The sequence below is a fragment of the Pygoscelis adeliae genome, unplaced genomic scaffold (genome assembly GCF_000699105.1).
Source record: "Pygoscelis adeliae isolate BGI_AS28 unplaced genomic scaffold, ASM69910v1 Scaffold113, whole genome shotgun sequence".
Classification (NCBI taxonomy): domain Eukaryota; kingdom Metazoa; phylum Chordata; class Aves; order Sphenisciformes; family Spheniscidae; genus Pygoscelis; species Pygoscelis adeliae.
In genome coordinates, this window is record NW_008825108.1 from 9,244,114 (window position 1) to 9,270,484 (window position 26,371).

Here is a 26,371-nt window from a genome sequence, read left to right on the forward strand (position 1 = left end):
ATGGCATCCCTTTTTCTGCTGTAAGAAGCTCCCCAGGTAGACTCCTTTTATTCTTTTCACTCTGGGACTATGCTTTTAAAATGTGGAAGCTGGAGTGTTCTTTTCACCCCGTTTTTCCTGCGCGAAGCAGGAGGGTGGTGGCGGGGGGCTGGGGAGCGGGGTTGGCCACCTTCGATGGGTGCTCAGGCAGAACCGCGCGAGAGATTGGTGGCTCTTTGGGGGGGGGTCTTCAGGGGCGGAGGGACTTGGGTGAGCTTATGAGGATGGTGCTCTTTAAGTTAGGTAGGATCCTGTCCGGGAACAAGCACTTCTTCAGGCCAAGACGGTGATGGGACCTGATGCAGGGTGAGGTGTGGGTGGCTGGGGGATGCTTTCTCCCTTTATGTGGAAGGTATAGGTAGATTGGCCACCCACGTTAGAAGATACGGCAGTTTACCCAGCAAAGCTACACGCACAGACAGAACTATCTTCTTTATTATAAAGATACACTATGAGGAACAAACCTGAATGTATACTGAAGCTTGTAATGGTACATGCCAAAAATGTACAGTACTATACATAAAAGTGCATTGTCACAACAGATTAACAGTACATTTCTCTTCCAGAACCGTGAAATTTCCATGTTTTTATTTGTTCTTCGAGAGTGGAAGGAATGCAATGGGAATGCAGCCATACACGAACAGGGAAGGATGCAATGGAAATGCAACAGTACAAGAGCAAGGCTAAAGCTCCTCTAAAATTTAAAGGCACTTTCACATGTACATACTACAGATGTACATTGACACAATTAGGTAACAGTCAACAAGCAGGAAGCTACCAGTACTGCAATTTATCAAACTTGACAGTAAAGGACAATACTGATTGGATTAGGTGTGCAGGAGTTACCCTTTAGTACGTCTGTAGTTGTAGCAGTCTTTCCTGTTACATATCCACTTACTATACTTTTAAGTATCTATAATAACCATCAAACTACACATTTAACTGTGTGAATGCACTAAGTGGATGCATTCACTAAATGCACTGTTTCTAATATTTTCTTTTGCTAAACAATTTCTAATATAAGCATTATGGAGTCCAGTACAGTTATTTAAACATACAAAATTCCCTATGCAATTTAAAGATACAGGTATCCATCTCAATTACGCCAGGTGGGTTAATTTAAAAATGCTAGACTAAAACTGCATGTAAATGTAAAGCTGAAATTCCAGTTTCTTCCACTGATTCTAGTAAATTGGGGAACGACTTGAAAATATCTCTGGTCCCGACCAAGTGAACAGACCCTATAGACCAGGGCTGGGCTGCGGCTGGGGCTGAGGCTCTTGCCCTGGCGTTAGGACTAGGCAGTAGAGTCGAGAGGGCTGGAGGTTCACTGACCGACACTGCACAGCCCGCTGTGGTGGATTAAGACTTTGCCTCTAACCTAGATGCACACGAAGGCTGCGGCTGGATTGAGATGGGTTTGCAAATACCGGGAGCAGCTTGGCTCTCAGAGGCGGTTCACGGGGTACTTCGCACCTGGGGCTTTGCATGACCTATCTACAGGGTGTAAACCAGAGCAGGAATAAGTTGCTCCTAAATAACAACAGGAAATTACTCCTGTCACCTCAGTAATTATGCCTATCCAATTTTGTCACTACTCTTCCCCTCCCAAACTCAGTTGTTTACGTATAGCGAGTGGTACAACTTCAAGCTTTCCAACGGTGAGATCTTAAATAATACGTGGAAAGACAGATCTTACTTAAAGCCAGTTGTACTCCTGTAGGTGGACCACAATGGATTTTTTTCCCCCGTCTTCTTCACTGAAACTTATTTTATGGATCGGATGTCGGAAAATGTAGTCACAGAAATAATATTATGGCTTACTGTTGCAATGTGCAAAACAGCTGTACATTTAGTTCACGCCTAACAAAGTTTAACAACAGAGCGCTAAGCAAAGTTGACAGTCGTCACTCACACAGACAAAAGAAAGGTACTGATTTCTGTCATTTAAAAAAAAAGGGGAAGAGGGGGGAAGTGGTTATGGAAAACTTTCACCAGCTTGAATCTAGGCGGTAGGAACTCAGCTGTCTGTCCTGCGACTGACCCCCGCGTCGCTGGCAGGAGGTGGTCCCTCTTCAGAGAGTCCCTGTCTTGCTGCCGTCAGCGTAACCGAGGACGTGCGCAGAGCGTCTGCGCTGTGCAAGGCAGCCAGCGGAGCTGGGTCAGTGCGAAACTCTGACTGTTACAACTCAAATCATGTCTTTAACTGGACACCGAGCAATAAAGTCAATGGATACTTTGCTGAATTAGTGTAGTTGATCCTTTTAATCGCCTGTCGGCCTGCCTAACGGACCAACAGATTCACATACTCCCCAGAGCCTGGCTTGCTCAACTATGAACTGTAAATGAATTTAGCTTTTGTGGAAAATGTGGTATCAGGGAACGAAGGTCTAGCTTCATGGGAAAAGGTACACTGTTACAGAGGACAGCAAAAGGAGTTTCTAGATACTATCCTGGAGATGTGCTTCAGCTGTGATCTGGAATGCTGCTGTTTGTCGGTGAGAGCAATGTGATCTCCAGATCCATCCAGTGCTTGTCTCTTGTGAGACTGCCAACAAGAAAGCTAAAACGCGGTGCCAATTGTGAGAGTTGCGAGGGTTTGGTGGATTTTTTTGGTGTGTCTTAAATAAGAAATGTGGCCTGAGATGACTTAGACATTCCACACAGACACTTAATCCTCACATGCTAGTTTTCAGCTCTTACTAACCTGCTTGAGATTTGGTTTAGTGACCCAGAAATGAGAAGTCCCACCTCCCCTGACCCCCCCGCCCCTTAGTTTTGTGCAGGATCTGTTATTATATCGCTATGGTAAGACTGTGAAGTATGGTACAACATGGCAAGCTGTTTGTGATCCGTGTTGTTTTTATTACAAATGGTGCAGCATCAAGTTTTCAAGTAAGTCTATGTTTGTTTTTTAAAACGATGCACAATTGTCCAGTTTTTCTTTTAATTGAAACCATACAAAATACAAATGCCCATGTTAATGTAGCTAGTTTCAGACAATACATTCAAAAACACTGAAAAACAAAGCCTCTCCAGTTACAAACATGAACAAACGATGTTACGGAGCCCTGACTTCTATTGTTAATCCATCCCTTTCCCTAGCATACCCCAGCCGGGCACTGTGGGTGGCTGAGCTGTCTACATTGTGCAAGATTTGTCAGCTGGACCCTGGGAAGGAGGGGAAGGCCCTATGCTAGGATTTGTTTTTGGAAGAACAATAGGTTTTGGCCTAAGAGCAGGAGGTTTCAGCTGCACTCCCATCCTAGGGGCCACCATGGGCTTGAAAGTACTCATGGTGTCACTGGAAGAACTAGTGCTACGGCGGATCTGAGGCTCGGAGCTCCTTAAAACGACGCTGTGGAGAGGGCTGAGCGACTCTGTGGAGGTGGCAGGGGTAGGGGTGTTTTTCATTTGTTCCAAGGTGTCCAACACGACATCGGGGGCGTGCTTCGCCGAGCTCTGCCGCTCCAGCTCACGGAGCTCGTTCAGCGCCGTGTTCATCGTCTCCTCGATGTCCTGGGTCAGAGCACAGAGAGAGCGGCACGTCATTCGAATTGCCACTGAACGCAAAGCACGGGAGGAGCAGGGAGAGGGGGTGAAACGTGCAGGAGTTAATTTGCCAACCATCCTCTCTTTAACGAGTATTATAGTGCTAAAGCCAATTTCCACCAGATTTATTTGAAAGACACTACGATTGACAAGATAGCAGCTTTGGCTGGATATTGCAAATATTTAACTTGTTCACATGAGAGAGTCAAAATTCATCTAAAAAATGGAAAAAAAATCAATTAAATTAAAACCTGCAAGCCTTTTTATTAAGTGATTATCAGCACAATGGATATTTGCTTAGCAGCATTTTTAACCGTGAAGATTTCTGTCATCTCTTGGGTACTGACAGCTGTAAAGTTTTTAGTCCATTTGCTACCTCTTAGCTGACTGCTCCCCTCATCTAGTGCCCCAGCTGTTCAGGATCTGTATTCCCTCACGGGGATTATAAACCAGGGTTTGTAAGGAAATAAAGCTTGTTTGTCTAGCAGCTTTTCTCTCCTCCTGTTTCTCTGAGTTAAATTTTAAGCAGAAAAAACTGCAAGACACTGTTCAGTGAGCTTACCTAGGAAATTATTTTTTTCATTGGGATTTCTGGCACAAATGCTAAAAGAATGCAGAGACACTAGGTTACTATTTTTCAGTGGTATTGAGATACAACTGAGGTTAAGTATCTGGTGTTCCCTGCTTGCTCACAGTAACTTTCATGCAGTTTAATCAACGTTTGGGTTCGCTCACTGCCGAACGATCGCTAGTCTATGCATCAAAAAAATAGCCTAAACCAAACAGCACTGTGTGTGGTTCCAGGAAAGTAAATAAATAACTTACAGTAATATAAAACAGTAACAACATTTACACTTTCTAACTCTCTAATACACGGTTCAGCTTTCTGACCCAAGCATGACAGTCCCTTCTATCCCTCGTTGGAAGCAGAGTTTGAAAGCAAGCATCACCAGTACATTAAATTTTAAAACATGAGTGCCAGCTTTATTGTAAAATACTTTTGCAATCACATTGTACCCTCAGGGTGCCCCTAGTAATCATGTTATACTACCTAGACAAAACGCGAGTGCTGAAGACAGCGGTATCTATTTGCTCAAGAGCTGTTACCAGCTCTGTACAGCAGACCAATCTGATGATCGGGGTGCTCCCAATTCCACCTTTCTCACCTCTTCACTGCCAGGAATGAGACCGGTGAGCACTCACACAGCGATAAGACAGCCCATGATTTATGCAGGTGCAATGTCTTGCACATCATGCTCTTAGGCACAGCTACAAGCATCAAATCAACATACGGTATGAACTATATGAAAACTATGTAAAATGCACAAGACCCTGGAATGTAAATCTGTGCTTTGAATGGCACTGGTCGCTACTAGCCAGTCAGAGCACTTTTCTGCAAAGCATAATACCGAGAGACAATTGAGCACTAATTACGTGCAAGTTAGAATAGGCCAGCCTTCATCAGAGCACACCGATTTACATAGCCGCTGTTATCATATACTCTCCTAGTGTCCTGGGTGGCAGAGGCAATTTCATTATGGTATAACAGGAGATAATTTCTTTTTATTGCTACTGCAATGTCTATTCCCCCTTGTGCTTCTTCTATCCAGGATCCCTTAATGCATCTTCTTTCACACGCACTCTGTTTAAAAAGCTAAGCAGGATATTCTCCTGCACGCACACTCCTTCAGTGTATGTGCTCTGCGCTGTGCTATTCACTGAGACTTGCTCCTCAGAAAATCAGAGAGTGATGTAAAATAAAAAAGACACAAACCTGAGCTATTGACTCTGGGTCCAGTGGTTTATGGTCATTGAAACCTGTGTACTGACCAGATGATGTAGATCTTCTAATTGGAGGGCTATCGATCTTCTTCAGAGAGTCGTGCCTACTGATGTTAGTGAGACTGCCGTGTCCAGGTCTACGCCTCCTTTCAGGGCTGTCGGCATTGAGGTTGCGATTTTGAAGGAGGGCTCTGGGACTGCAGTGAGTTGCCAGGTTAGGGGAACCTAGCTCCACGGACGAGTTGGAGAGAGGGTGAGGTGGGTGTACTGGGCAGTGACCGTCACTACTCCTGCCGGGGCGTCTTAGAGGAGGTGGAGGTTCTGATCTCTTTCTTTGCCTGCACCAATGAAGAAGCAGTTATAGGACAAGTTGTAGCGACCCACCATAAGCACATGGAGAAGTAATCGCTGTGTTACCGGAGCTGTGAGCAGTACTACTGAAAACATATTATGCTCAAGCTTACCTTCCTAAATACACGTCAGAGTGACGGTCAGTGGGAGAGTTTATGTCCTTTGACGATGACTTGTCCTCAGTTATAGGTCCGCTGCTGGCTTCACTGTCTGCTTTTTGGCTCAGTGTATCTGAGAAAGTATCATCCCTGAACAGAACACACACGGTGAGATGAGAAGTCAGTGAGTTAGGTGTGACAGAGAGCATCTTGGCACTCCCAGATTTTAATCCCCTTAAGAAAAGCAGACATGTTATAATGCACTACAGCCCCTCCACGTCTCCAAAAATGGCTTATAATCCTTCTGTTTACTGAGCTCTTTACATTTTGACGTAACCTTTCTGTAAACAAGAACTTTTTCTTCCTTGGCAAAGCACATGCTTAATACTGTAAAAGAAGAGTTCAGGGCTGCATTTCTCCAGCCCTTGCTATTCTGAAGTTAAATGTCAGCAGTTGCTACAAAGAGATAGTCAAATTAAAATAGGTGCAGCAGCATCTGTCTCTTAAGGTACTGGGAACATATCCATAAACAATGTAGCTTAGTCTAGTAGTAGCTTTTCATTAAGAGCTGTCAATTCAGGGCAATGAAGACAGAGGCATCCTGCTTAGAAGGCTAAATGTTTAACCTATCTGAGCTTTCAAACCACTGTCCCGTTTAGAAATCACTTTGTTAATTGATTCAGCATGTTTTTACACCCCACCAAGACCCTAGCCACACCAGACACTGCTTACATATCCTGCACCACTATGTACTGGTGAGGGACAAGGCCGTCAATTCCGTTGTGCCTTCCTTCCCACCAGTCTTCAGATGCTCGGTGATAGAGCAGAAGGGAAGCTCCTTTCTTGAAAGAGAGTTCTCGTGCAGATCTTCCAACGTAGTCAAACTTGGCTATAGCTTCTATGGGCTCGCACTCTGTGTAGGGAGGGAAGAAGACTCTGTATCAGATTCCATACCAGCTTATCTGCTCATTTTGGTTTCATAAAACCCATTTATTGCATTTTCTCAGTGCTCATTCTTATTGAGCCGAGCTGACAGAAATCAGGTCAGCTAAGGCAGGCTTCAGGCAGTAGTTATAATACGTCCCTTACACAGAAACATAATCAATCTGTGCCCCAAGTGTGAAACATCTGGGTTGCTTTGCAAGCTGCAGAAAACATAACAGCTTACTCAAATGTTACAAGAGCTGCTGCTGGGAGAGAGGCCTCTGCCTCCTGCTGCAAGGGCTCCTTCATGGCTGGGGAGTGGGATGGAGGCCAGGCAATGAAGACCTCCGAAAATAAGATGAACAAACCCAGATGAATAATCAGAGGTCTGAGGAAGCGGTGTGATAAAGGAAACGTAAACCGGAGTGCCTTTAAAATCTGCAGTGGCAAAGGAAGGAAGGCAGGATTTCCCTGTGCATGCGTAGGGATGCTCTGCCTAATTGGGCTATGAGATTTCTGTCTTTTACGTGACGAGTGTGCAGACCTAGTGAAATCCTAGTATTTTACACATCATCGAAACCTAGTGCTTTAATCTGCTTCCTTAACACCCTTTTTGAGGGAGGCAGACTGCTCCAGACTGCCTAAGGACGACCCCTCCGCAGGGGCAGTCCCTTGTGTGGCCTGAAGTTGCCTAAGGCAGCTCTGCCTGCTCCAGCATCCCAAGTTCTTCCGGTTTCTGCGGGGAGGCTGGTATTTTCTGAAGTCAAACATTGGTTACAGCAGTCCCTGCTAGTCTTCCGTCAGTACGCTGGTAAATTCAGCCTTACGCTGGTGATGGACTCCATCCTGTAACCTATGCCTGGGTCGGAAACCTACTGATGTCAGTGAAAGGCCCCTCCTGAAAGTCTGCCTGCAGGTATCTTCAGAGCTGTGCCCGGACATCAGTGAAACAGCTGTCGTTTTAACAACCTCTAGCTTCTTCTGCATGAAACCAAAAGCACCTGAGCTCAAACAGATTAAAATTTGTCACCGCAGTCTCAAAACAGAAAGAAAAACCTGCAAAATACAGGTTTAAAAATTGCACACTTTGTTGACTTCAATAACTCAGAGTCCCCGAAATGACAAAGTTCTTCACATAATTGGAGCAATATTTAGATGGAAATTAACATCTGTGCTAATGACTAGCATAGCAACTTTCTGTCTGGTGCAAATTAAAATCGCTGAGGTTGTAATTCCCCAAAGAACCAGGCTGGTAATAAAAGCCACTGTCCCTTTATGACAACATTTTGCACAGGTATGTCTTTTTAAAATTAACTTCATCCTGCAGCATGAAAACATAATGATAGCACCTTTATTGCAGTTACAGTTTGCAGATGGGTTTTTTAATAACTTGCCCAGCCTGCAGAAGGCTGTCTTGTGGTTTGCTGCTCCTGCAGTCACGCTAAGAGCTCCCGGCAGTGACGAACTGCAGGGTGTTTAGGAGTTACAAACCCAGAAACTTTCCAGAGATGGCATATGGTGGTACGGGGAATTCACTGTTACAAATGCAAAAGTAATGTACGCTGGCAGAAATGACTTCGATTATATAAACGCAAATAAGAATCTCGCAATAACAGTATTAATTCCTGAAAATGCATTGCTACTGGATGGCTCGCTGGCAGGCATTCCCTGGTGGGTGGGTGCCGGGTGATAGGTTTCTTGGTTTTATGTTTTTAAGCAAAGAAAAAGTAAAGATGACACAGAAGGAAACATTGTGGAAAACCGGGAGAACTTTAATGCTGGTGTGTGTATTAGTGATATATTCTAATATACAATCTTGGTTTCATTTCTAGATACTCTATCTACAGTATATCTCTAACAGAAAGTGCAGATGTGACAAAGCGACTATAGGCATGGAAAGACACTATTGCCAAATGAAAAGAAAGAAAACTAAACATGCCTGTTTACCTGGCATTGTCTTTAAGAGGGCAATTTTAAATTGAATGGCAATAACATAACACCGACAAAAGAACGCTGTTTTTACACATATCATGCACGTTGCTTGCAGAATTTATTATAAGAAGGTATTACTGGGATCGGGTAGGATTGAAAAGGAGCAGATGTTTGTATGAACACACTGTTCTCAGATTGCAGGTAAGTTATGGGTTATGGAAGAGTGGGTCATGAATTCAAAAGCAAAGCTCCCAGGTTTCAGCAAGCCAGTCACTCACTAGGGGGTAATACTTTAAAATGCAAAAGAACCCCCAACCAAACAAAAAAACCTTTACAGTAAGTAAGAAACCCCCAAACTTCCTGTACATATTTTCCTTTGATGTTCTCTGAAGTTAACTGGTAATGGTCATGGGTACTGGATTAATTGATAAACGCCTACACTGATTAGCTATGGGATTTCCCGTTTCTCTGCTAATTTCAACAGACCATATAGTATCCCACATTTGAATATACAGGTCTTTTTATTTACAAATTAATGGACTAAACTAGAAATAGTTCTATCTCCCTCAGTGGAATTACACTAATCTAAGTGTGGTGCATGGTGGGAATCTGTTTTTTTGTACCCTTCCGTCGCTTGCAAGACTCACATACGTTCCCAGAGGTCTGAAGGAAGTTGCCCCAGCTGTATGAATTGGTAATGTACCCATAATGGATGTGACTTTTGAGACATGTTCATTAGATTGCCTGGGTAACAAATCCTACCTCCTCAGGGAGGAGTGCCCCGTAGATCTCACACAGTTTTCTTAATAGAACCAAAAATAAGTTCAGACAGGTTTTTCTATTTTGAAAAGGGCATTTTCTTTGTTTGAATGTTGCTTTTACATGGAGAGAACTTTCCTATAGCAAACAGCACTGAGACTGTACTTAAATAGTAATTCACCTTGTTACAGGTCAAGCCTTAATAGTCAAAACCAAAGTACCATGACAGTTACTCCTAGAAATAAATGCATTTTGATAAGCTAAATCATTTAATATCAAGGTTACTGAATGACAGACAAGCATTTCCAGAAAAGCAAAGGTGATGAAAGCTAAATTTGGGATCTGTAACTCAAATTCTGTGTGGTACTGAATGTCTAACAGTAAAATTGACAGCTTGGAGGGAAATGTAATTGCACTGCTCTGTCCATACCTGGGGGCATTCGCCTACAATAGCAAGAAGTATTTGATGACATAGAGGATCTCACCAGCTATCATCTCTAGTGACTCAGGCAATGATATGGAAGTGAAAAATTAGGACAAACTGAAGAACTGTGGGAAAAGCTTTAGGGACTCTGTTAATCATCTAGCTCTGTTCTCACTTTTTTACTTACGACCCCCAAAGTTCATTACAATTACTACCACCATCTGACGACACATTATGTTGCAGTGTGCTTGAAAACCAAGGTTTGATGCCAAGTAGAGCTGTCCAGATCCAACAGCTTGGGAGAGCAGAAAGGGCAGAGGAAACATAAGTGCTGATTTTAATTCTGGGATTGGAGTGCCAGATGTAGTACTAACCTCCCTACAGAGGTGATGGCACTGAAGTGGCACTGCGCTGCCCTCTACACCTCAGGGCACGAGGAGCTAAGGAGAAGAGGGGAGATCACCCCTTGCACTTTTCTGGGGGGGGTTTGCTGTTGCTCTGCTCTGCTCTTCCTCAGTTCTCCCAGACGTACCCTGGCTGTCGGGAATAGAGTACGTCCTTGAACTCCCTGGGAAGACGCTATCTCCCGGTGTGTTTATCCTCTTCTGCACCCCACCAGAGAACAGCGGCTCTGCAACTTCAAAGTCCTGTCCTCAGGACAGCAGTTCTCTGACTGGGGAACAGCAAAAGCAAAAAAGTGTTGCAAGATGTTGACAGAACAGAATTTGGCAAAATGTCGACCACAGCATGCGCTACGGAAAAGCAGGAAAATCACTGTGTGTTGGGGACACAACAATAACTTATAGCCTTACGTGTCCCTGTAATTTTTGTTCCCAGCAGAACTACCATCTCAATTTTTACCCTATGTTTATGAGGTATCTATGAACAGTATGATATTAATTGTATGTAAGTTTTCCCAGGAGAAACCCATCTGTTTAACTTCCTCAGGAAACTCTCTCTTACTTCCTTTGAAAACAAACCTAGTCACCCTTTTCCATACGCCTCCAACAAGAATAAAAAACCTCCAGCAAACTAAAGGTAGAGGAAATATGCTAAAAACTGCTTCAGCAAAACATGAACAATACCCTTTGAATCTTTACTGCAGAGGCAATTTCAGGTAAAGGTTTTGCTGGAGCAAAATTACAGACAGATTTTTTTTTTGTGCCTCAGCTTGAGTAGAAATGTTCTGAACGTCACAAATTAAATTTCATTTCCAGATTTAGGAGAAAGAAGAAACTTATGTGTTTTCCTTAGTAGGGATACTTTCTGCACGTTTAAAAAAGACTGAAAACACTACAGTAAAATGCATCTCCTTCCCTCTCCCCTTTCTAGTGATCGACAGAAATATATGAACACCAGTAACCTTAGAAAAAAAAAAGGCAATTTATATGCTTAAAATTAACCAGTTACGAAGTATTTATATGCTCAATTATAAGTTTCAGCCTTCTTTTCCCCAAGCTACCAGATTTTACCTCTGCAGACATTATTTATTTTTTAATTTTTAAAAAGTCTTCTTGTTTTCTAAATTGTAATTAAACATTCCTAGTGCTACTGAGCCAGCCCCTACAGATGGGTTTATTCTAGTAGGCACAGAGAGATTCACTTGTAGTTTAACTTCATACAGCAAGTAATTCTTATAACAACAATAACTAAAGTAGAAAAATAAATCCTTTCACTTTTGATCATAGCCTCTGGATTACATTTCAATAACCCTGTAATTCCTATGCGGTTAGCTGCTTGGTCTTGTGTACGTATACAACATTTTAGCACAAAACTAATCAGATTTTCACCATTAAAAAAAAATTACGTTTATAGAATCTGCTTCTTTCACCTCCTAAGAGAGGGAAATACGGTAAGTACCATGTGTCTGATCAATACAGCAGCAATGCTGCGCCTCCCTTTCTCTCTCTCCACATACAGCTGGCAGTGATGCATCCAGCTTATAATCGATGAATCAACCACATTAAACCCCCAAAATACTCCAGACTCTTTAGTGGAAACTTTTTTTGTCCACCACAGGTCAATCAGTGACTCTCATGAAGTTCAATATGCAAACCGAAAAATTCTCACCTACTGTCATATTTGGTACCAAGAACATTTTATAAAAGGAATTGTCCAAAGGACAAATACCTGAATGTATGTGCAAAGAGATGGTGAATGCATTTAAGTTAAAGCCTGTAACCTACATTAGAAAAAATATGCTATTATAACGGAAAGCATGGAAAAAAAATGGGTTAGAGCTTGCAGGCTGAGAACCGAAGGCCAACAGCGTTTTGTATGCGATCCAGGCTTGCTAATCTTTACCTTTGCAGCAGTATTTCCCTAGATTACAAATATTTTTGTGCTAACAATTATTTTGCTGTAAACACAAATGTCTGCTTCCTTTCGGCACTGAATTAATTAAAAAGGTGCGATGAGGCAACTAGAATTAAACTGCTGGCCAATCTGGTGAACAAAAAGCTGTGTCTTGAGCAGTTAAATCTTTTAACAGAAAACTGTCCTGTTGACAGCTATTCTCTTCAGGGTTTGTCTCCACCAATGATACAGTCGTAACACAGGTAGAACCACAACAGGAATGTAAAACTGGATCCTCTGGATCTTGCTGATGGTTTAATCTTTCCTAGGCATGGTTTTGAAGTAACTGCTTTTGATTGCGGCTGAAAAGCTGCACTTCTTTTCCATGCCCACTCGGGCCTTTATCTCTCATTTTGGTCATGGGACCCCAAAGTTGGCCCCAATATATTGAACTGGTGTGTCGCCTGCATTTCGCTACTTTACTTGTGCTCTAAATGAGAGACAAACAGATTTCTTCAGCTTCCACTCTTGCTTCATATCTCCAATGGAAGAAGGAGCTGTTATAAAGTATAGTTATACTGTCTTGGAAAAATAAAGTGCAATTATGAGTTTGTTCACACCATTTAGCGGAGCCGTGTTATATAAAGACGGTGGGTTTAGCCCTACAGAGCTCATCAAGAGTAACCCACGTACAGGCTGTCTTGTAAAACTGTCGGTATTCCATACTGCGGGTGCAGGCATGGGTATACACCTCAGGCAGAAGATTAACATTGACTTCTCTCCTATCCTCAGATTTTTCCCCCTTCTGTGATGTTTGCCTACCCGTCCCTCCTCTCCAAACAGCTGCACTGATAGACTCTGCCTGCCCCTTCTCACTGCAGCAAAGGGGAAGAGACAGGCAATCTGTCACTGACAGCTTGTCTACGTGACAAAGTGGACGGGAACAGCTAGAGTGGAACTACTGTTTACATTGTTCTGTGTGCAATGGGACCAGTGTAGCCAGGTTTCCTATAGATACACCTTCCTGTTCCCCTCCCCTATGGCAATCGTCCCAGCTCCTAACCAGTATCCCTTACGACAGCCTTTTTTTAAAAAAAGAAATTCCTTCTCTGCTGTAGCTCTTTTCCTCCCCTTTCCCCCTCTCTGTCTCTTCCTCTTCCTCCTTCCACACATCCTCTGAGGTGGACAAGGGACAGCTTTTGTTTATGCTGGTGCTAAGTGCACGTGTGCTGCTTGCTCTGTCTGGGTTGCCTGCTGACCAGATATGCAGCGAGCTCACACTGCAGCTCTTCTCTACAGGGACCGTTATTCTTAATCGTTCACCTCTAACGGGCTATTAATTTCAGGAAAATGGTAGTTATTTAACAATTTTGACACCTCTTTCCATCTGTTACATTTGCTTGAAGCTGGGCAGAAGTTACTGGGAGGGACACCTGAAGGATGGTCCAACTGAAATGTGTGTCAGTCAAATACACCTTTAGGAAACCTGGCTAAAAAGAATTGGTAGAACAGAGATGCATCAATTTTTTCATGGGTATCTATCGTACCCAGAACTGTCAGAGTATATGTGATCAATATTTATTGCAAATGACTATTGTTCAGAAGTTTCACTGTGGGGGGGTATACACATGGTCTTCAGTAGTTATAAATCCTTTCGATGGAACAGCTTTTAAATTCATATCAAAATAGAGCCCACCGAATGGCGAATATCCCTTAGTTGAAATTTTTAAAGACACACTTTTTGATAAGTTTAGCTTTTGCAGACAAAAGATAAAGAGTCACTAAAAATGTAACATTATATCAGAAAAGAATATGTGCTGACTGAAATAGTTTCTCTCTTGCCCTTGCTGTGACTGGACAAATCAGGAGAGAACAAGGAAACAGCTGGTCAAACACAGATGAATCAGAATGAAAAAGCACACAAACAGAGATTAAAGAAGCCGGCTTTGCTACAGACCACCAGGACTGAAATCCTCTTCTTTCAAATAACACACAATTAGGAAAGGAAGAAGGTCTCCCGTATGAAACACCTGTAAAACTTATTCCTATCAAAGGCACAGCAATGTAACAGACATACCGTCTTCACTGGTATGGGGCTCTGTACTAGCATCCTGGTCCACTTCCTCTAATGTACCATGTTCGCTGTATGGGCTGTCACTGAAGGGAAATAAAAGGTCGAGCAGAGAGAGAAACCACAGCATGAAATGGATGCTTCAGTGGGCATTAAACCCCAGTCCCTTTCTTCCCCAGTCCACTGGGGGTAACTGATGTCTTCCACACGTATCAAAAATATGCCACCCCCATGAGATTATTTAAAGTTATTCTTATAATGTTATAAAGCTATGGGCAACATAATTCTCATGACATGCTATGAATACGCAATTACTGAAGAAGTCCACACACCTCTCCTTCAGAAAACATCTTCAATTATTAAGAAGTTCCCAGAACCTTTGAATCCTTTCATTCATGAAAAGGGTGTGTGTGTTGCTAAGAGAGGAAAGGAGCAGGGGGAAGGCCTCATAAGCTGAAATTTGTTAAGACGTTTCACAGTCAGAAAGCCAGTTTCTGGCTGTGTGCTCTGCATAGTACACCTGGAATTCTGGCTGCCTCTGGCTGAACACAAGGGTAGCTTCCTCCACAAAATGTTGTAGTGAACCTCATCATAATTGCCTTTGCTTCATGTTTTTTACAGCTAACACTTTCCTCTGTGAACCTAAATGCTCTTCTCATTTATCTTCATACTTCTATTGTGTGCGAAAGTCATTCTGTATCACAGGAGTGATCCAGACAACCAGTCTAATGATGTTGTTAAGGAGGTAGAAGGGTAATATTCTGACTTACCAGTAGTCATCTCCAGCCATGCATTTTTCATACACTGGGCCATCAAGTTCTTTAGCATCTGGAAAAATAGCCTCATGGTGGATGATGATAGTTTTGATAATCTCATTCACGTGTGCCTGACAAGACACCTGGTCTTGTATGTCTGGAACAGGCATCAGGGTTGGCCCAAAACAAATAGCCAGGTTGTACGGATCCATCATGTTTTCATCACTGTACTGTGAAAGGCTGTTATAACAGAAAAATCAAGAAAAATTGACTTTTCCACTGAGACTAACCTTATTCTGAAGACTGGAGAAACTTTATTTGCCATCACAACTTAGAGATTTCCTGTTCTCCTTGACACTTAAACCCACATAACACAACAAATGAAAAAAGGGGATTTATTCAATAGGCTATACACATTATAAAGTGAGTTTATAGCACATATTTGTATGTAGATGTATATGTTCCTACACTATCTTGTTTACTGTACACTGAGTTAATGGGCTAATGTAAAATGCATCAACTGCGGCTGCTTCTATCTCATCAGTGCTTATCCTTGGAGGCCCAAGTGGACTGGATCCAAAGTGGATCATGCTTATCATTTCTCATCAGACCCTGATGCACCTCTCCCATCAACTGGCTATATAACTTAGGCAGACGGAATTGTTTTCTGGAGGTAGCTAAGTTCCTGGATCTCGCAAAAGCTCTTGTGACTTCCGGTTTCTGTTTTTACCATACAACCTAAAATCCCTGAGCGCCTTGCCTTCTGCCCACAAACTCCCACAGGGCTTTTATTTTGGAAGCAACCAAACACAAGACTTTGATTGTTCTTATTAACCAACTTTTGCAAGGTCTCCTTTCCTCCAGAAACTTCAACATTACTAGTTTTCAATTTTGATTTTGAATGAAAAGTTGCTCTTTATTCCCTTGTTTAAAAGCATTGGCATTTCTAGTGGAAATGCTGGCTTTTGAGTGGTTCTGTGCAGGGCCAGTCAAACAGAACCTGAAGAGTGCCACCACTGGGACGCCCTTTACCTCAGCGCTGTTCTGCACTCTGAAGCAGCATATGAATTAGTATGTCTGGTTATGTTTAAATACAGCATCATATTCCCTTTAGAAAGGGAATTTTATAGAGTGTACATGTACAAACAACACAAACTGAAGAGGCAAACCTTCCAAATGACTCCATTCATAAGTAGCTTGTAAAATGAATCATGCTCTCCTCTTTCTTATGCCATGATTTATTATCATATCCTGTGTGTTAATCGGAGACATCTTATTCTACTGATTTATAAGGTGGTTCAGCCTTTACATGTGTGCAAGAATGTGTAAAAAAAGATTATAATCGTGAAACGTGAAGTTCTGCTGGTGGCTGGTAGCATGTGGTGTTCCTCAGGGCTCAATACTGGGGCTGATACTGTTCAACATCTTCATGAATGGGCTAGACAACAGGATGGAGTGCACACTCAACCACCTTATGGATGATGCCACACTGTGGGGGACAGCAGATACGCTAAAGGGCAGGGTTACCATTTAGAAGGACCTTGACAAGATGGAGGAATGGATGAAAGGGATTTCACCAGGTTCAACAAGGATGAATGCAAAGTCCTGCCAGTGGGGTGAAATAATCCCATGTATTATTACAGTCTGGAGCTGACTGGTAGATATCAGCTCCCAAGGAAAAGCACTGGGAAAAGCACTTCTTGGACAAGAAGTTGGATGTGATTCAGTAGCGTGTCTTCCAGCGATGAAGGCTAGTTACATATGTGCCTGTATTAGGAAGAGCAAAGCCAGCAGGTCAAGGGAATTGATTATTCCCTTTCCACTTGGTGCTCATGAAGTCAAGATAAAGCCTTGAGCAACTTGATCTAACTTTACAAGCTTTGAGCAGGATGTTAGACCAGATGAGGTCAAGCTATGAGGTCTGATGACTTCATGCGGCCAAGCAGGCCTAACTACATATGCAAAAAGCAGAACTGGACTTGCAGAAAGTCAAACTATGGGAATGTTTTTCCTGTGGATGCACCAGGAGCAGTTTGGAGGCATAGGACATTTAGTCTGCTTTCCGAATTGCATTCCTGTGGAGAGCACAGATGTAGCTAACATGACCACGTAACAAGTACAACCTTGTGTAACTCTGGCCAATCTGTATGTCTAAATAGAGGAGAAGCTGCGATATAAGCCTATGAGATATTTACACAGTGTCACTATGGAGGGATAAATTCATGTTTTCAATGAATGGTTATTTTCATAAAACTTTAGGTCTCTTCCCTTCTTTTAAATATTGCTTGGAAGTGGTTCAGAAATTACTAGAAGAAAGGAAACGGGAACAGCTGTGAATACAGGCACGTACACATAACCTAGCTCCAAAGACCCTGTTTCTATAGGAACAGACAGGATGGATGAAATGGGGAAGGTCACAAAGACAGAATGAATCAGCAGAGGGCAAATTTAGAAAAAAAAGAGGAAAAAGGCAATATGAAAACAGATATAACAGGAAACAGACAATATGGCAGCAGAAAGAGAAAAGCTAGAAGCAGGGCAAAGTGCACAAGAAGCAAAATGTGCAGTGAAAATACTGGGGTCAGCAAAACCAGAGAGGGCTGTGAAGGACTGGAGGGAGAAACACAGTGCAATTGCCCAACCTGTCTTTTATTTTCTCTTTGAGAATGAAATTTTTCTGGGATGATGAAGACATGAACGCCATTTTCCCTTTCTCAGACAACCCTCCGTGCAGCAGCTGCCTGTGTTTTGCAAGGTGAGAACCAAGCTACTTTATATCGAAGCACACACAGGGGATGTATGGTCTCTATACTGGTAGCCCTATTACCAGAAAATAGAAGCAGTAACAAAGTATCACCCTGGCAGTGCCTGGCATCAAATAGGTAGCTTGTAGTGCCTGTGCTGCTTGAATATACTGTTTAGTTTTCCCGTCAGGAGATTAAAATCAGCTTGAAATAAGGAAAAAAAAATCTACTCTTAATTTACATAAATTATTTTTAATGTAGTTACGGTTTGTATTTGTTATTTTTCTTATCAGCTTATTTTGTTATCAGCTTTAATGCTGTAGCCTGCAGTCCCCATTTCAGGCAACACTTTAATCTGTCTTATTACAACCTTGCTCAGTTTTGGACAAATGGAATTACAATTTCAATGAAAACTGATGTTCTCCTTCTATTTGCCTTGCCAATTAGAAGATCATCTTTTGTGTTAAATGGAGCTTAAATGTAAATTCTACATAGAGTATGAGTAAATCCAAAGAACTTCAATACCAGCAGAGGAAGGCAGATAAAGATATAGTACCTTGGGGAATGATAAAGCACTTACTGGTTGAGGAAGGCGAAGAGGTATCTCATCACTATAAGGACCGACCTGGGCAAAGTAAGGAGGAGTTTGCGGATGTGAAGAGCCCTCTCATAGAGATTGTCTATTCCTGCAAATCGAAGAAAGTATTTTAAGTTCCCTTTCATATGGTGGTCTAAAATAGCATTCAGTCAGTTTACTCAATTTACTTTTGACTCTTTACCATCACATGTCCCTAGCCAGTATCTTCTCATTTTGGCCTATTAGAAAAATAAGATCTAAAAGTCCTTCTCCCTCTCATCAAAACCACACAGTTTAGAAGTAACATCTTTAAATATGAGAAGTGACAAATCTGCCTAAGTCAAACCCTGTGCCACTTGCTGAGCTAGACAGTTCACAAAACCACAATATCGTACATAAATCCAAGGTACCAAGGAGAGATGTTTGCCATTAGTTTCAAATACAGATTCATTCTCTTTATTTGAATGGTCACATCAGATATAATATTCCAAACACCGAGCTTCTCTAATGAGTTTTCTTAATCAAATGTCCAGCTATAACTCTCTTAATGGCAAAGTAGGAGAAAGGCCTTATGTTTTACAGTGTGTAAGCAACAAACACAAAGATCACATGTATTTTCCAAAATGATTTTATAGCAGTCCACCAAAATTCTCCTGAAACGGGCAAAACAAGGTCAGCTTAATAAAAGCATCCGTTCCTAATGTCTTATAACAAGGATGCATTATCTTCTATGTCAGTCAGAAAGATTATGTGGCTCCAAGTGGGGTAGTGATGGGATAAAAGGATAAATTGTTTTTCAAAATAAGTAATATCTCAATTTTTTACTCAACGTGTTTTCCGTGTATATGACCCTGTTAGAAACAACCTAAAATTTCAGTAATGCTTTTTATGTCAGCCAAGAAAGAATGCTGCAATTAACAACATCTGGGGGAAATCTTAGCAGACTACATGAGAAATACTGTCCAGTGGCACTGAAATGGATATTCAAAAATTTGGAAATGAGAAACAGGAGCTGATTCCAATAGCTGAAAAGCCATTTGTACCACAAAATGTGATCTTTAACAGCATACATTTAAAGTAATTACTTACATAAAAACATGCTAACTGTAAACAGAGTTCCTGGTGTTTATTTGTGCTCTTTGGTATGGCTATTTCTACCAATCAGCATTTATTTGTAGATGCAAAATGTGTGTTGACTTAATGTTTCTTAGAAGAACAACTGGTGTCTAGTAATTAGAATTTTGGTACCAAGAACTAAGCATAAGCAGAGCATATTGGCAGCGAGACTTCTGTTTACCACACAGAAGAGCTGTACTTCATTAGGAAATGCCAGTGTAGTAAACTAAGGGGGAAAACCTGTTCCCACACCTGCATTTACGGGAGATCCCACTGGCTCAGCACCACTAGTGTGCTGGGGAACAGAAGATTTCGGGATGGGGTGAAGCTCGGCTCCTTGGGAGTTTCTGCAGGAGAACAGCCCACCACAGCTTGCATGAAGGAAGCCCATTTGGATTGTGGTATTTACTGCGGGAGCAGCAAAGCAAAACTCCTGCGGGAGGTAAAATCCTATTTCCTAGCAGAGTGGCTGAAGGCTGGAATGGTGTCCCTGGTGAGATGCCACTGACTGTCACGGAGCTGGTGGGGAAAAGGACTGCTGACAAGTTGTATAATTTATAATCTAATGAGTCACACTGAACCCAAACTCTAGCTGAAAATCAGTGCAAGCCATTACACTTTCTCTAGTGGAGTATGTGATTTGAAATTTATTTTTATGTTTCTGTTAAACCTGGACTGCATGAATCAAGAAGAAGTGTTCCTGGTTACGGGTTAAGAACTGGAGTCAATGGCAGGGACGTGCTAAGCCTGGGAGCTGCTCGCACAGTGAGGATCTGCAGGACAACCACAATTCTCTTCTCCCTTTCCAGTGCATACCACATCTTGGAGACGCCAATGCTACGTACCCTCACTTCTGCACTGTAGTGCCACACTGCTGTTCTGCACAGTCCACAGACACCAGTTTTAGTGCGAGGCCTTTCTCCACCTGCCTAAACTAGGCAACTCTCCAAAACTAAGTGGAAGGAGCCTGATCGTATCTTCAGTTCCCGATCTCCCAACAAAAGCAGCTGCTGCTACAGCTAGCGGCGCTTGTGAGTCTCCAGCTCAGCCGACCTTCCCCCTGACAAGCCTGCCTCTGAGTCTCTGTACACGGAGTTGTAGGTCTGGGTGGTTTTAAGCCTGTGTGCATGTGCACAGGTGGACTTTCTATGGAGTGGGGCTGAGGGAAGAAGGTCCAAAGGCGCTTTGGTTACATCCTTCAACACTCCCGCCTCAGCAGCACTGCTGTGCGGTGCTGTGGGACAGCTCCTCTCCAGCTTTTCCGCCCTGTGTCCTGGATGTGGAAGCTGGAGGGAAGTTGTGACGCAGCACCAGGACCTGCCTTCTGCATTAAAGCCTTTCCTGGCTAATGCCTTGGGCTGCAGACCCTCCTCTTCCAGGCAGTTCTGGAGACCGGCCCTGGACCAGGTTCAGTCATCGCTGAACTCAAATCAGACTCGAGAAATGCACTGGCCAGGCTCCCAGGTGCGTCCAGCGGCTCCTTCCAGCAGTGTGCTGCCTATTCAGATGCAATAGCTCTGTCTAAACTAGTGAGCTAAACCAGGACAGGGCACAGTCTTGAACACCGGCAGGCAGCTACCACACAGTAGTTATCACACTGTCCACTGTACTTGTGGTCTGCGCCAACTACAACTCTTCCAAGTAGTTCCTAGACATGGTTCACAGGATGCATGGGCCAGGAACTGGTCCCAGTAGGCAGCATGGACACGGTAGAGTAGGCACAGAGAGTTTGGCTGTATGGCCATGTGTTGAGCTATCCCAGCTGCCCTACCAGAAGCATGATCAGTACTAAGTACTAGCAGGTCACCTCTATACTGAAGCAGTTACAAGCTATACACACTGGAATGAGGTGTGTGTATTTCCAGCACCTTCCTGGTAACCCAGTCCCAGTTTCCATGAAAGCCCCTTTATTGAAAATCCAAACTACTGCCAAGTGGTAAATTCATGTGCTTTCCATGTTATTTCAAAAGGCTTGTTTTTCTTTCTCAGCACTGATTTGGTTTAAAGGAGATAGGTAATAATGTTATGTATTTGCGTGCTGCTTTTAAATGAGGAGCCAAATTTCATAGTTGGTTCTGTGTATGCCGTGCGTGAGTGTTTGGGTACGTAGCAAAGAAGGAATAAATACAGAGCGATCTGTCCGCATCCAGGCAGAAAGAATTTGCAGCTCTGCTGCTTCCCATGAAGAGGGAAGAGAAAGCATTGCTTTGCCTCCACCGGATTTGCTGAAGAGAGCCTCGGGGCAGAACGGCCATCCAGGCTACAAGCTGGTTGCTGTGAGAAACCACTGGCCATCCCAATACTGCAGAAAGCTGGTTGTGTCTCCCCTCTCACAGCACTTCTGTTGGAGGCCCTCTTTTCATTACTCTGATTTTCAAGAACTGTAATTAGCTCTACCTCAGCACCCAGTGAGGTATTACCCATTTCTCAGCTAAGAAAGCTGAAGTGCTGATATTACATGACTTGTCCTAACAATGCAATTAGCTACCAAGCAGAAATAGAAATCAGGGGATTTGAAAACTGGTTCATTACTCTAATGATACGATGAGACTCACATTCCCAAACACAAGCAACAGGACAAGCCTCTGGCAAGGCCAAGCACACTGAGAACTAAGGTGTTTTTTCTGACTGTGGAGTGAGGGAGGGAAGGGAGCTCTGTGTGAAGGACACATGAATATCAACCACAAATCAAGACTACCGTCAGGTAAATAATAAATATATTATTTTCTAGTTCCCAGTTCTCAGAGAATAGCAAAACTTTTGGAGCTCTGGTCTGACACACCTGCCTTCTGGACCCATCTCAGCCATGGGGGTCAAACCCACAAGCAGGAGAGTTTCCTGCCAGCCAGACAAGAAGGTGTTTGGCATGGGAACACTGTGCTCCTGTCAAAGTGGAGCTACAGTGCATCCCAGAGCATAGGAGACATTTGTGGGATGAAACAAGAGAAGGGGAAGAGGCCAGCTTCTGGGGCTTCATGACTATAGCACTCTGTGGAAGAGACAGGCACCTGTGCTCAGAACTATTAATGTATTTTTATCAGACAATAATGGAGCAAAGCACTCTAATAATATAAGGAGCTTGGTTTTCTGTGTATCCATAAAATTATCTAGGCATCTAAGCATCAGAGGTGTTTGGGATCTAAGGAGCCTCCACCAGTTACTACAAAAAATGAAAAACAGAGAGCTCGGAGGACTCTTCAGAGCTCATTTAAGTCTACAATCTCACCCTTTGACTTCACCTTAATCACCTCTGAGAGACGTCTGTCCAACCTGTTCATGAAATCCTCTGAAGAGGCAGATCACAACCTCCACAAGAAAATCTGCTGAGATGCAATCTTGCATTGCTCTTGGAAAAGATTTATTTATTGATCTCCCATGGACTTCCTCTGAAAACACTCCTTGTCCTTGAACTGGATGAATGAATCCAGCTGAGACTAATGTCATTGCATAAATGAAAGAATTACTTATCAGCTAGCTGCCTCTTTGTCAGCCACGGGCTAAGGACCAGTTCTCAATAGCATGAGATAAGCATAAATCCTAGCTACTCAAGCCTTAAAGGGTGTGATCTTCAGCTTCCAAGAATACTGGAACCTGCTCTGGAGTGGTGGTGCCACCTTTGCTTACTGCAGAGACACACAGAATCAATGAATGTCCACTTTTCTCTTCCATGAGAAATAACACATTTTAACCACCTGGTGACTCACGATGAGGTTTTTGCAAAGGCAGATTCTAAAGTGAAACAGATAAAAAGTGAACAATCTGCCTCAGAAGAGTAAAGGAAACCTGAGAGGGGAGAAAACACAATTACTAACACAAGCCCCCAAATACAAATAAAACAAAACTAAATTATAAACAAAGACAGGGATACATTCATCCTAAATAACATTAAGAAAATGTAAATTGAAGTTTAATTAAGCAATAATCCTGAAGTAGTGGAGCATGTAAGAGGCAATAAATATCCAAATATATAAATGCAGCCCTTGGTGATGAAGAACAAAAGACTTTTGCAAGAGAGCAATTGCTGGTGGTTCCGAAATATTTTGGGCCAACTGGACAGCTACATGCCTTTATCACTCTGGTTTAGTTAAAAATGCTACAAAAGCACTGTAGTTTTGCTGGTCGTGGTTCTACACATGGCCTCTCCTGCACTGGTGGTGAGACGTGGTTATCCAACGAGGAGAAGATTCAGCCTGGGAGCAGTCAGAGCTCAGAAACATGAGTTCTGGATTGTGTCTGTTCTACCACCCTCAGTTAACAGGCAGCCTCCACGGGCCAATCTCAGAAGTAACAAAAGAAATGCAAACATTTTGCAAAGGGAAGATATTATTGATCAGAATCCATGGAGGGAGAAACCTGGTGAATGAATTGTGCTACACTAACAGCCAGTGCTGTGCAAGCTAAGCATATTTCACAGGCAAGGGTAGCACAAAGGAGGAAGAAGAAAGCAAACAATGGTAATGTAAGCTACCTCTCTCCTTTAGGACCACTGTTTTGAAGGACAAAATCCAATGTGGTATCTCTGTGTGTGGGTCACTCGCTACTTACACTTGAAGTGGTGCCTACTAGTAACAGAGTGAATGCCTAATGCGTATTTTACACACCCACTGAACGTCAAATTGGATTGAGTTACACTTGCACATATAATTTCTATGGTCAACTTGCAGCTGACAAGTAAATTACATGAATAGGTATTAGTGCCGAAGTTAACAATTTGTGCCTCTTTCCACTTTGGTAGATGGGTCCAATCCAACTCAAAGATATGTATATATTAACTCAGCAATACCACTTACAGCTCTTTCAGATCTATTTAAGAATGCATTACTGGAGGACAAACATAATGGTCTCCACTGTCACTTGGGGAAGGAAACAGTTGTCATTTTGCTGAAACTTTTTCAGGAAGAGTTGACAATTCAGAACATAGTTTTTTTACTTTTTAGGTAATGGGCAATAGCCTGGAAAAGCAATAAAATAATTTCCTTCCATAACATTTATGCCTTTAGGTAAATGGACACTGCTGGCAGCAAGGGACTGAAATGATGAAAATCAGAAGGAAAAAAGATGTAAGTTTTCATCCATCCTGGCATCTTAGTATATCAAATTTAAGGCAAGGGAGATGAAACCAAGAAGAATTATAATGACCTGAGCAGAAGCTAAGCTGTCTGGGTGGCTGAGATGTGTCTGCTGCTGCATTGCACAGCTATATATGTAAAAGTGATTCATGTGTATAAGAAGTCACACCAGGAGAGGAACTGCAGTTCCCCAGCAGTGAAGGTGAATTATGGCCAGGCCTCAGCACAGCTTCAGCACCCTCTGCCTTCAGGTAAATCCTGTTACAAATATTTTGCTTGTGTTTGGCCCAACCTGTTTCTACAAAGGGGCAGAAAACAAGTACAGTGCAACTCTCCTCCCTTCCCCCCCACCTTATTTTACCCTCTCGATTGCCGAGTGCTGCTGGGACCAACGGTAGCCATTCCTTTTGCTGAGAATGCAGGATTATGGCCCATAATCAGACAGATTCTTTATGTTCTGTCCTACCTTTCATGCTCGCTCTGGAGAAGTCATAATTTGGCCCAAATTTTATCTAAACCAGTTCATAAACCCAAACAGGGTAACATTGTTCTCATGAGTCTAATTAATACAAATTGCCCTAAAAGTCACAGTCATTTTGCACTGTTCCACTGTATTTGCAAAAGGGAAAGCATTAAATCACAATGCCCTATTTCATTTGGAAATATATGCATAAATGCAAAGGAATTCCTCAGTGGCTGTACCGAGGAAAGGTTCATTTTGCAGCTGTAGCCTCAATTACGCTTGACATCCATAACTAAGTACTTCAGTTTCAAGGGGTTTTTCACTGGCAACATTACATTTCCATATAAAATGTGTGACATTCTGCCCTTTTACAGTTTTATGTGAACATTAACTTTATGAATTTGCTTTCTCCCTCTCCCCTTTTGTAACAATTTCTGCCAACGATTAAAAAAACCACACTGACATTTATCTTGGAAAAAACTATTTGAAAACAACTTAATGTTTATTTCTTTTCTCGCTGTTTATCAGATAGTGAATGCAATATGAATTATGAGTGTTTAAACCCTCTTCATTAAAAATGTGAATGCTTTCTGGACTTTACATATCAACTGTAATCTAAAGAAGTTACAGTAATGTGTTCTCACAGAGGAAAGGGAGTCTGGCCCTGCTCCCATTAACATGAAGACCAACATATTTAATATGTGAGGCCACATGAGCACAGAAAAAGAAACTAATGCAACTATGACAAGTTAAAAGTCTGAAGTGGGAGAAAAATCTTGCCTAGAGTGTCTTCCTTTCTGCAAGATACACAAAGCGTTAAGGTTAAAAGGTAGCAATGGAAAGGGTCTTTGAGACAGACAGTTTTTGATAGTATGTATCACATAGCTGCTATTTAAACTAAACTGTGACAGGTAGTATATTCTGAAATGCTTGGTTTTTTTTTTTTTTAAAACCCCAACATCTTATTCCCTGGAAGTAGTGGGCCACTTAACGAAGTGCATAGGCTAGGTACACAGCTGCAAAAACACTCCACCTCAGGCTTCTCAGATAATCAGAAGATGCAGTTCTCAGCGTGCGGTTCTGGGGCTGGCTGTGGGTGCAAGGCACAAGAAAGTTTCTTTCTCTGCCTACACCACATCCAAAACCCACACCGCGACAACACAAACTAAACCCACCCCAACGTGCTCAAAGAGAAAACCCCTTTTGTCCTGCCACGTTTCAAACTTACCTCTCCTCCCTCTGATGAAGGAAGGCATTGACATGCCATTTCAGAGTGCCCCAGAAGATAACCTTGTGGAAACCAAACCAAACAACAACAAAATCATCCTCCCCTGGCTTACTCCAAAACCTGCCAGAAACAGATCTGGGACTCTTACAACACATTATCAGGAAGAAAATCCTCTGCTTTCTTCTGTAACAG

General features: G+C 42.5%; 1 protein-coding gene across 1 annotated transcript in view; it reads right to left on the reverse strand.

Annotated features, from left to right (window-relative positions):
• Positions 1–3,180: 3,180 nt before the first annotated feature.
• The window catches only part of SRGAP1 (SLIT-ROBO Rho GTPase activating protein 1), a 79,758-nt gene continuing 56,567 nt past the window's right edge, over positions 3,181–26,371 (reverse strand). The window contains exons 15-21 of the mRNA XM_009327583.1: positions 18,307–18,412; positions 14,998–15,222; positions 14,234–14,313; positions 6,555–6,735; positions 5,838–5,972; positions 5,366–5,711; positions 3,181–3,558 (exon numbers count right to left, since the gene is read on the reverse strand). Coding sequence (XP_009325858.1) covers positions 3,181–3,558; positions 5,366–5,711; positions 5,838–5,972; positions 6,555–6,735; positions 14,234–14,313; positions 14,998–15,222; positions 18,307–18,412 — 1,451 coding nt within the window. The remainder of the gene's footprint in view (positions 3,559–5,365; positions 5,712–5,837; positions 5,973–6,554; positions 6,736–14,233; positions 14,314–14,997; positions 15,223–18,306; positions 18,413–26,371) is intronic.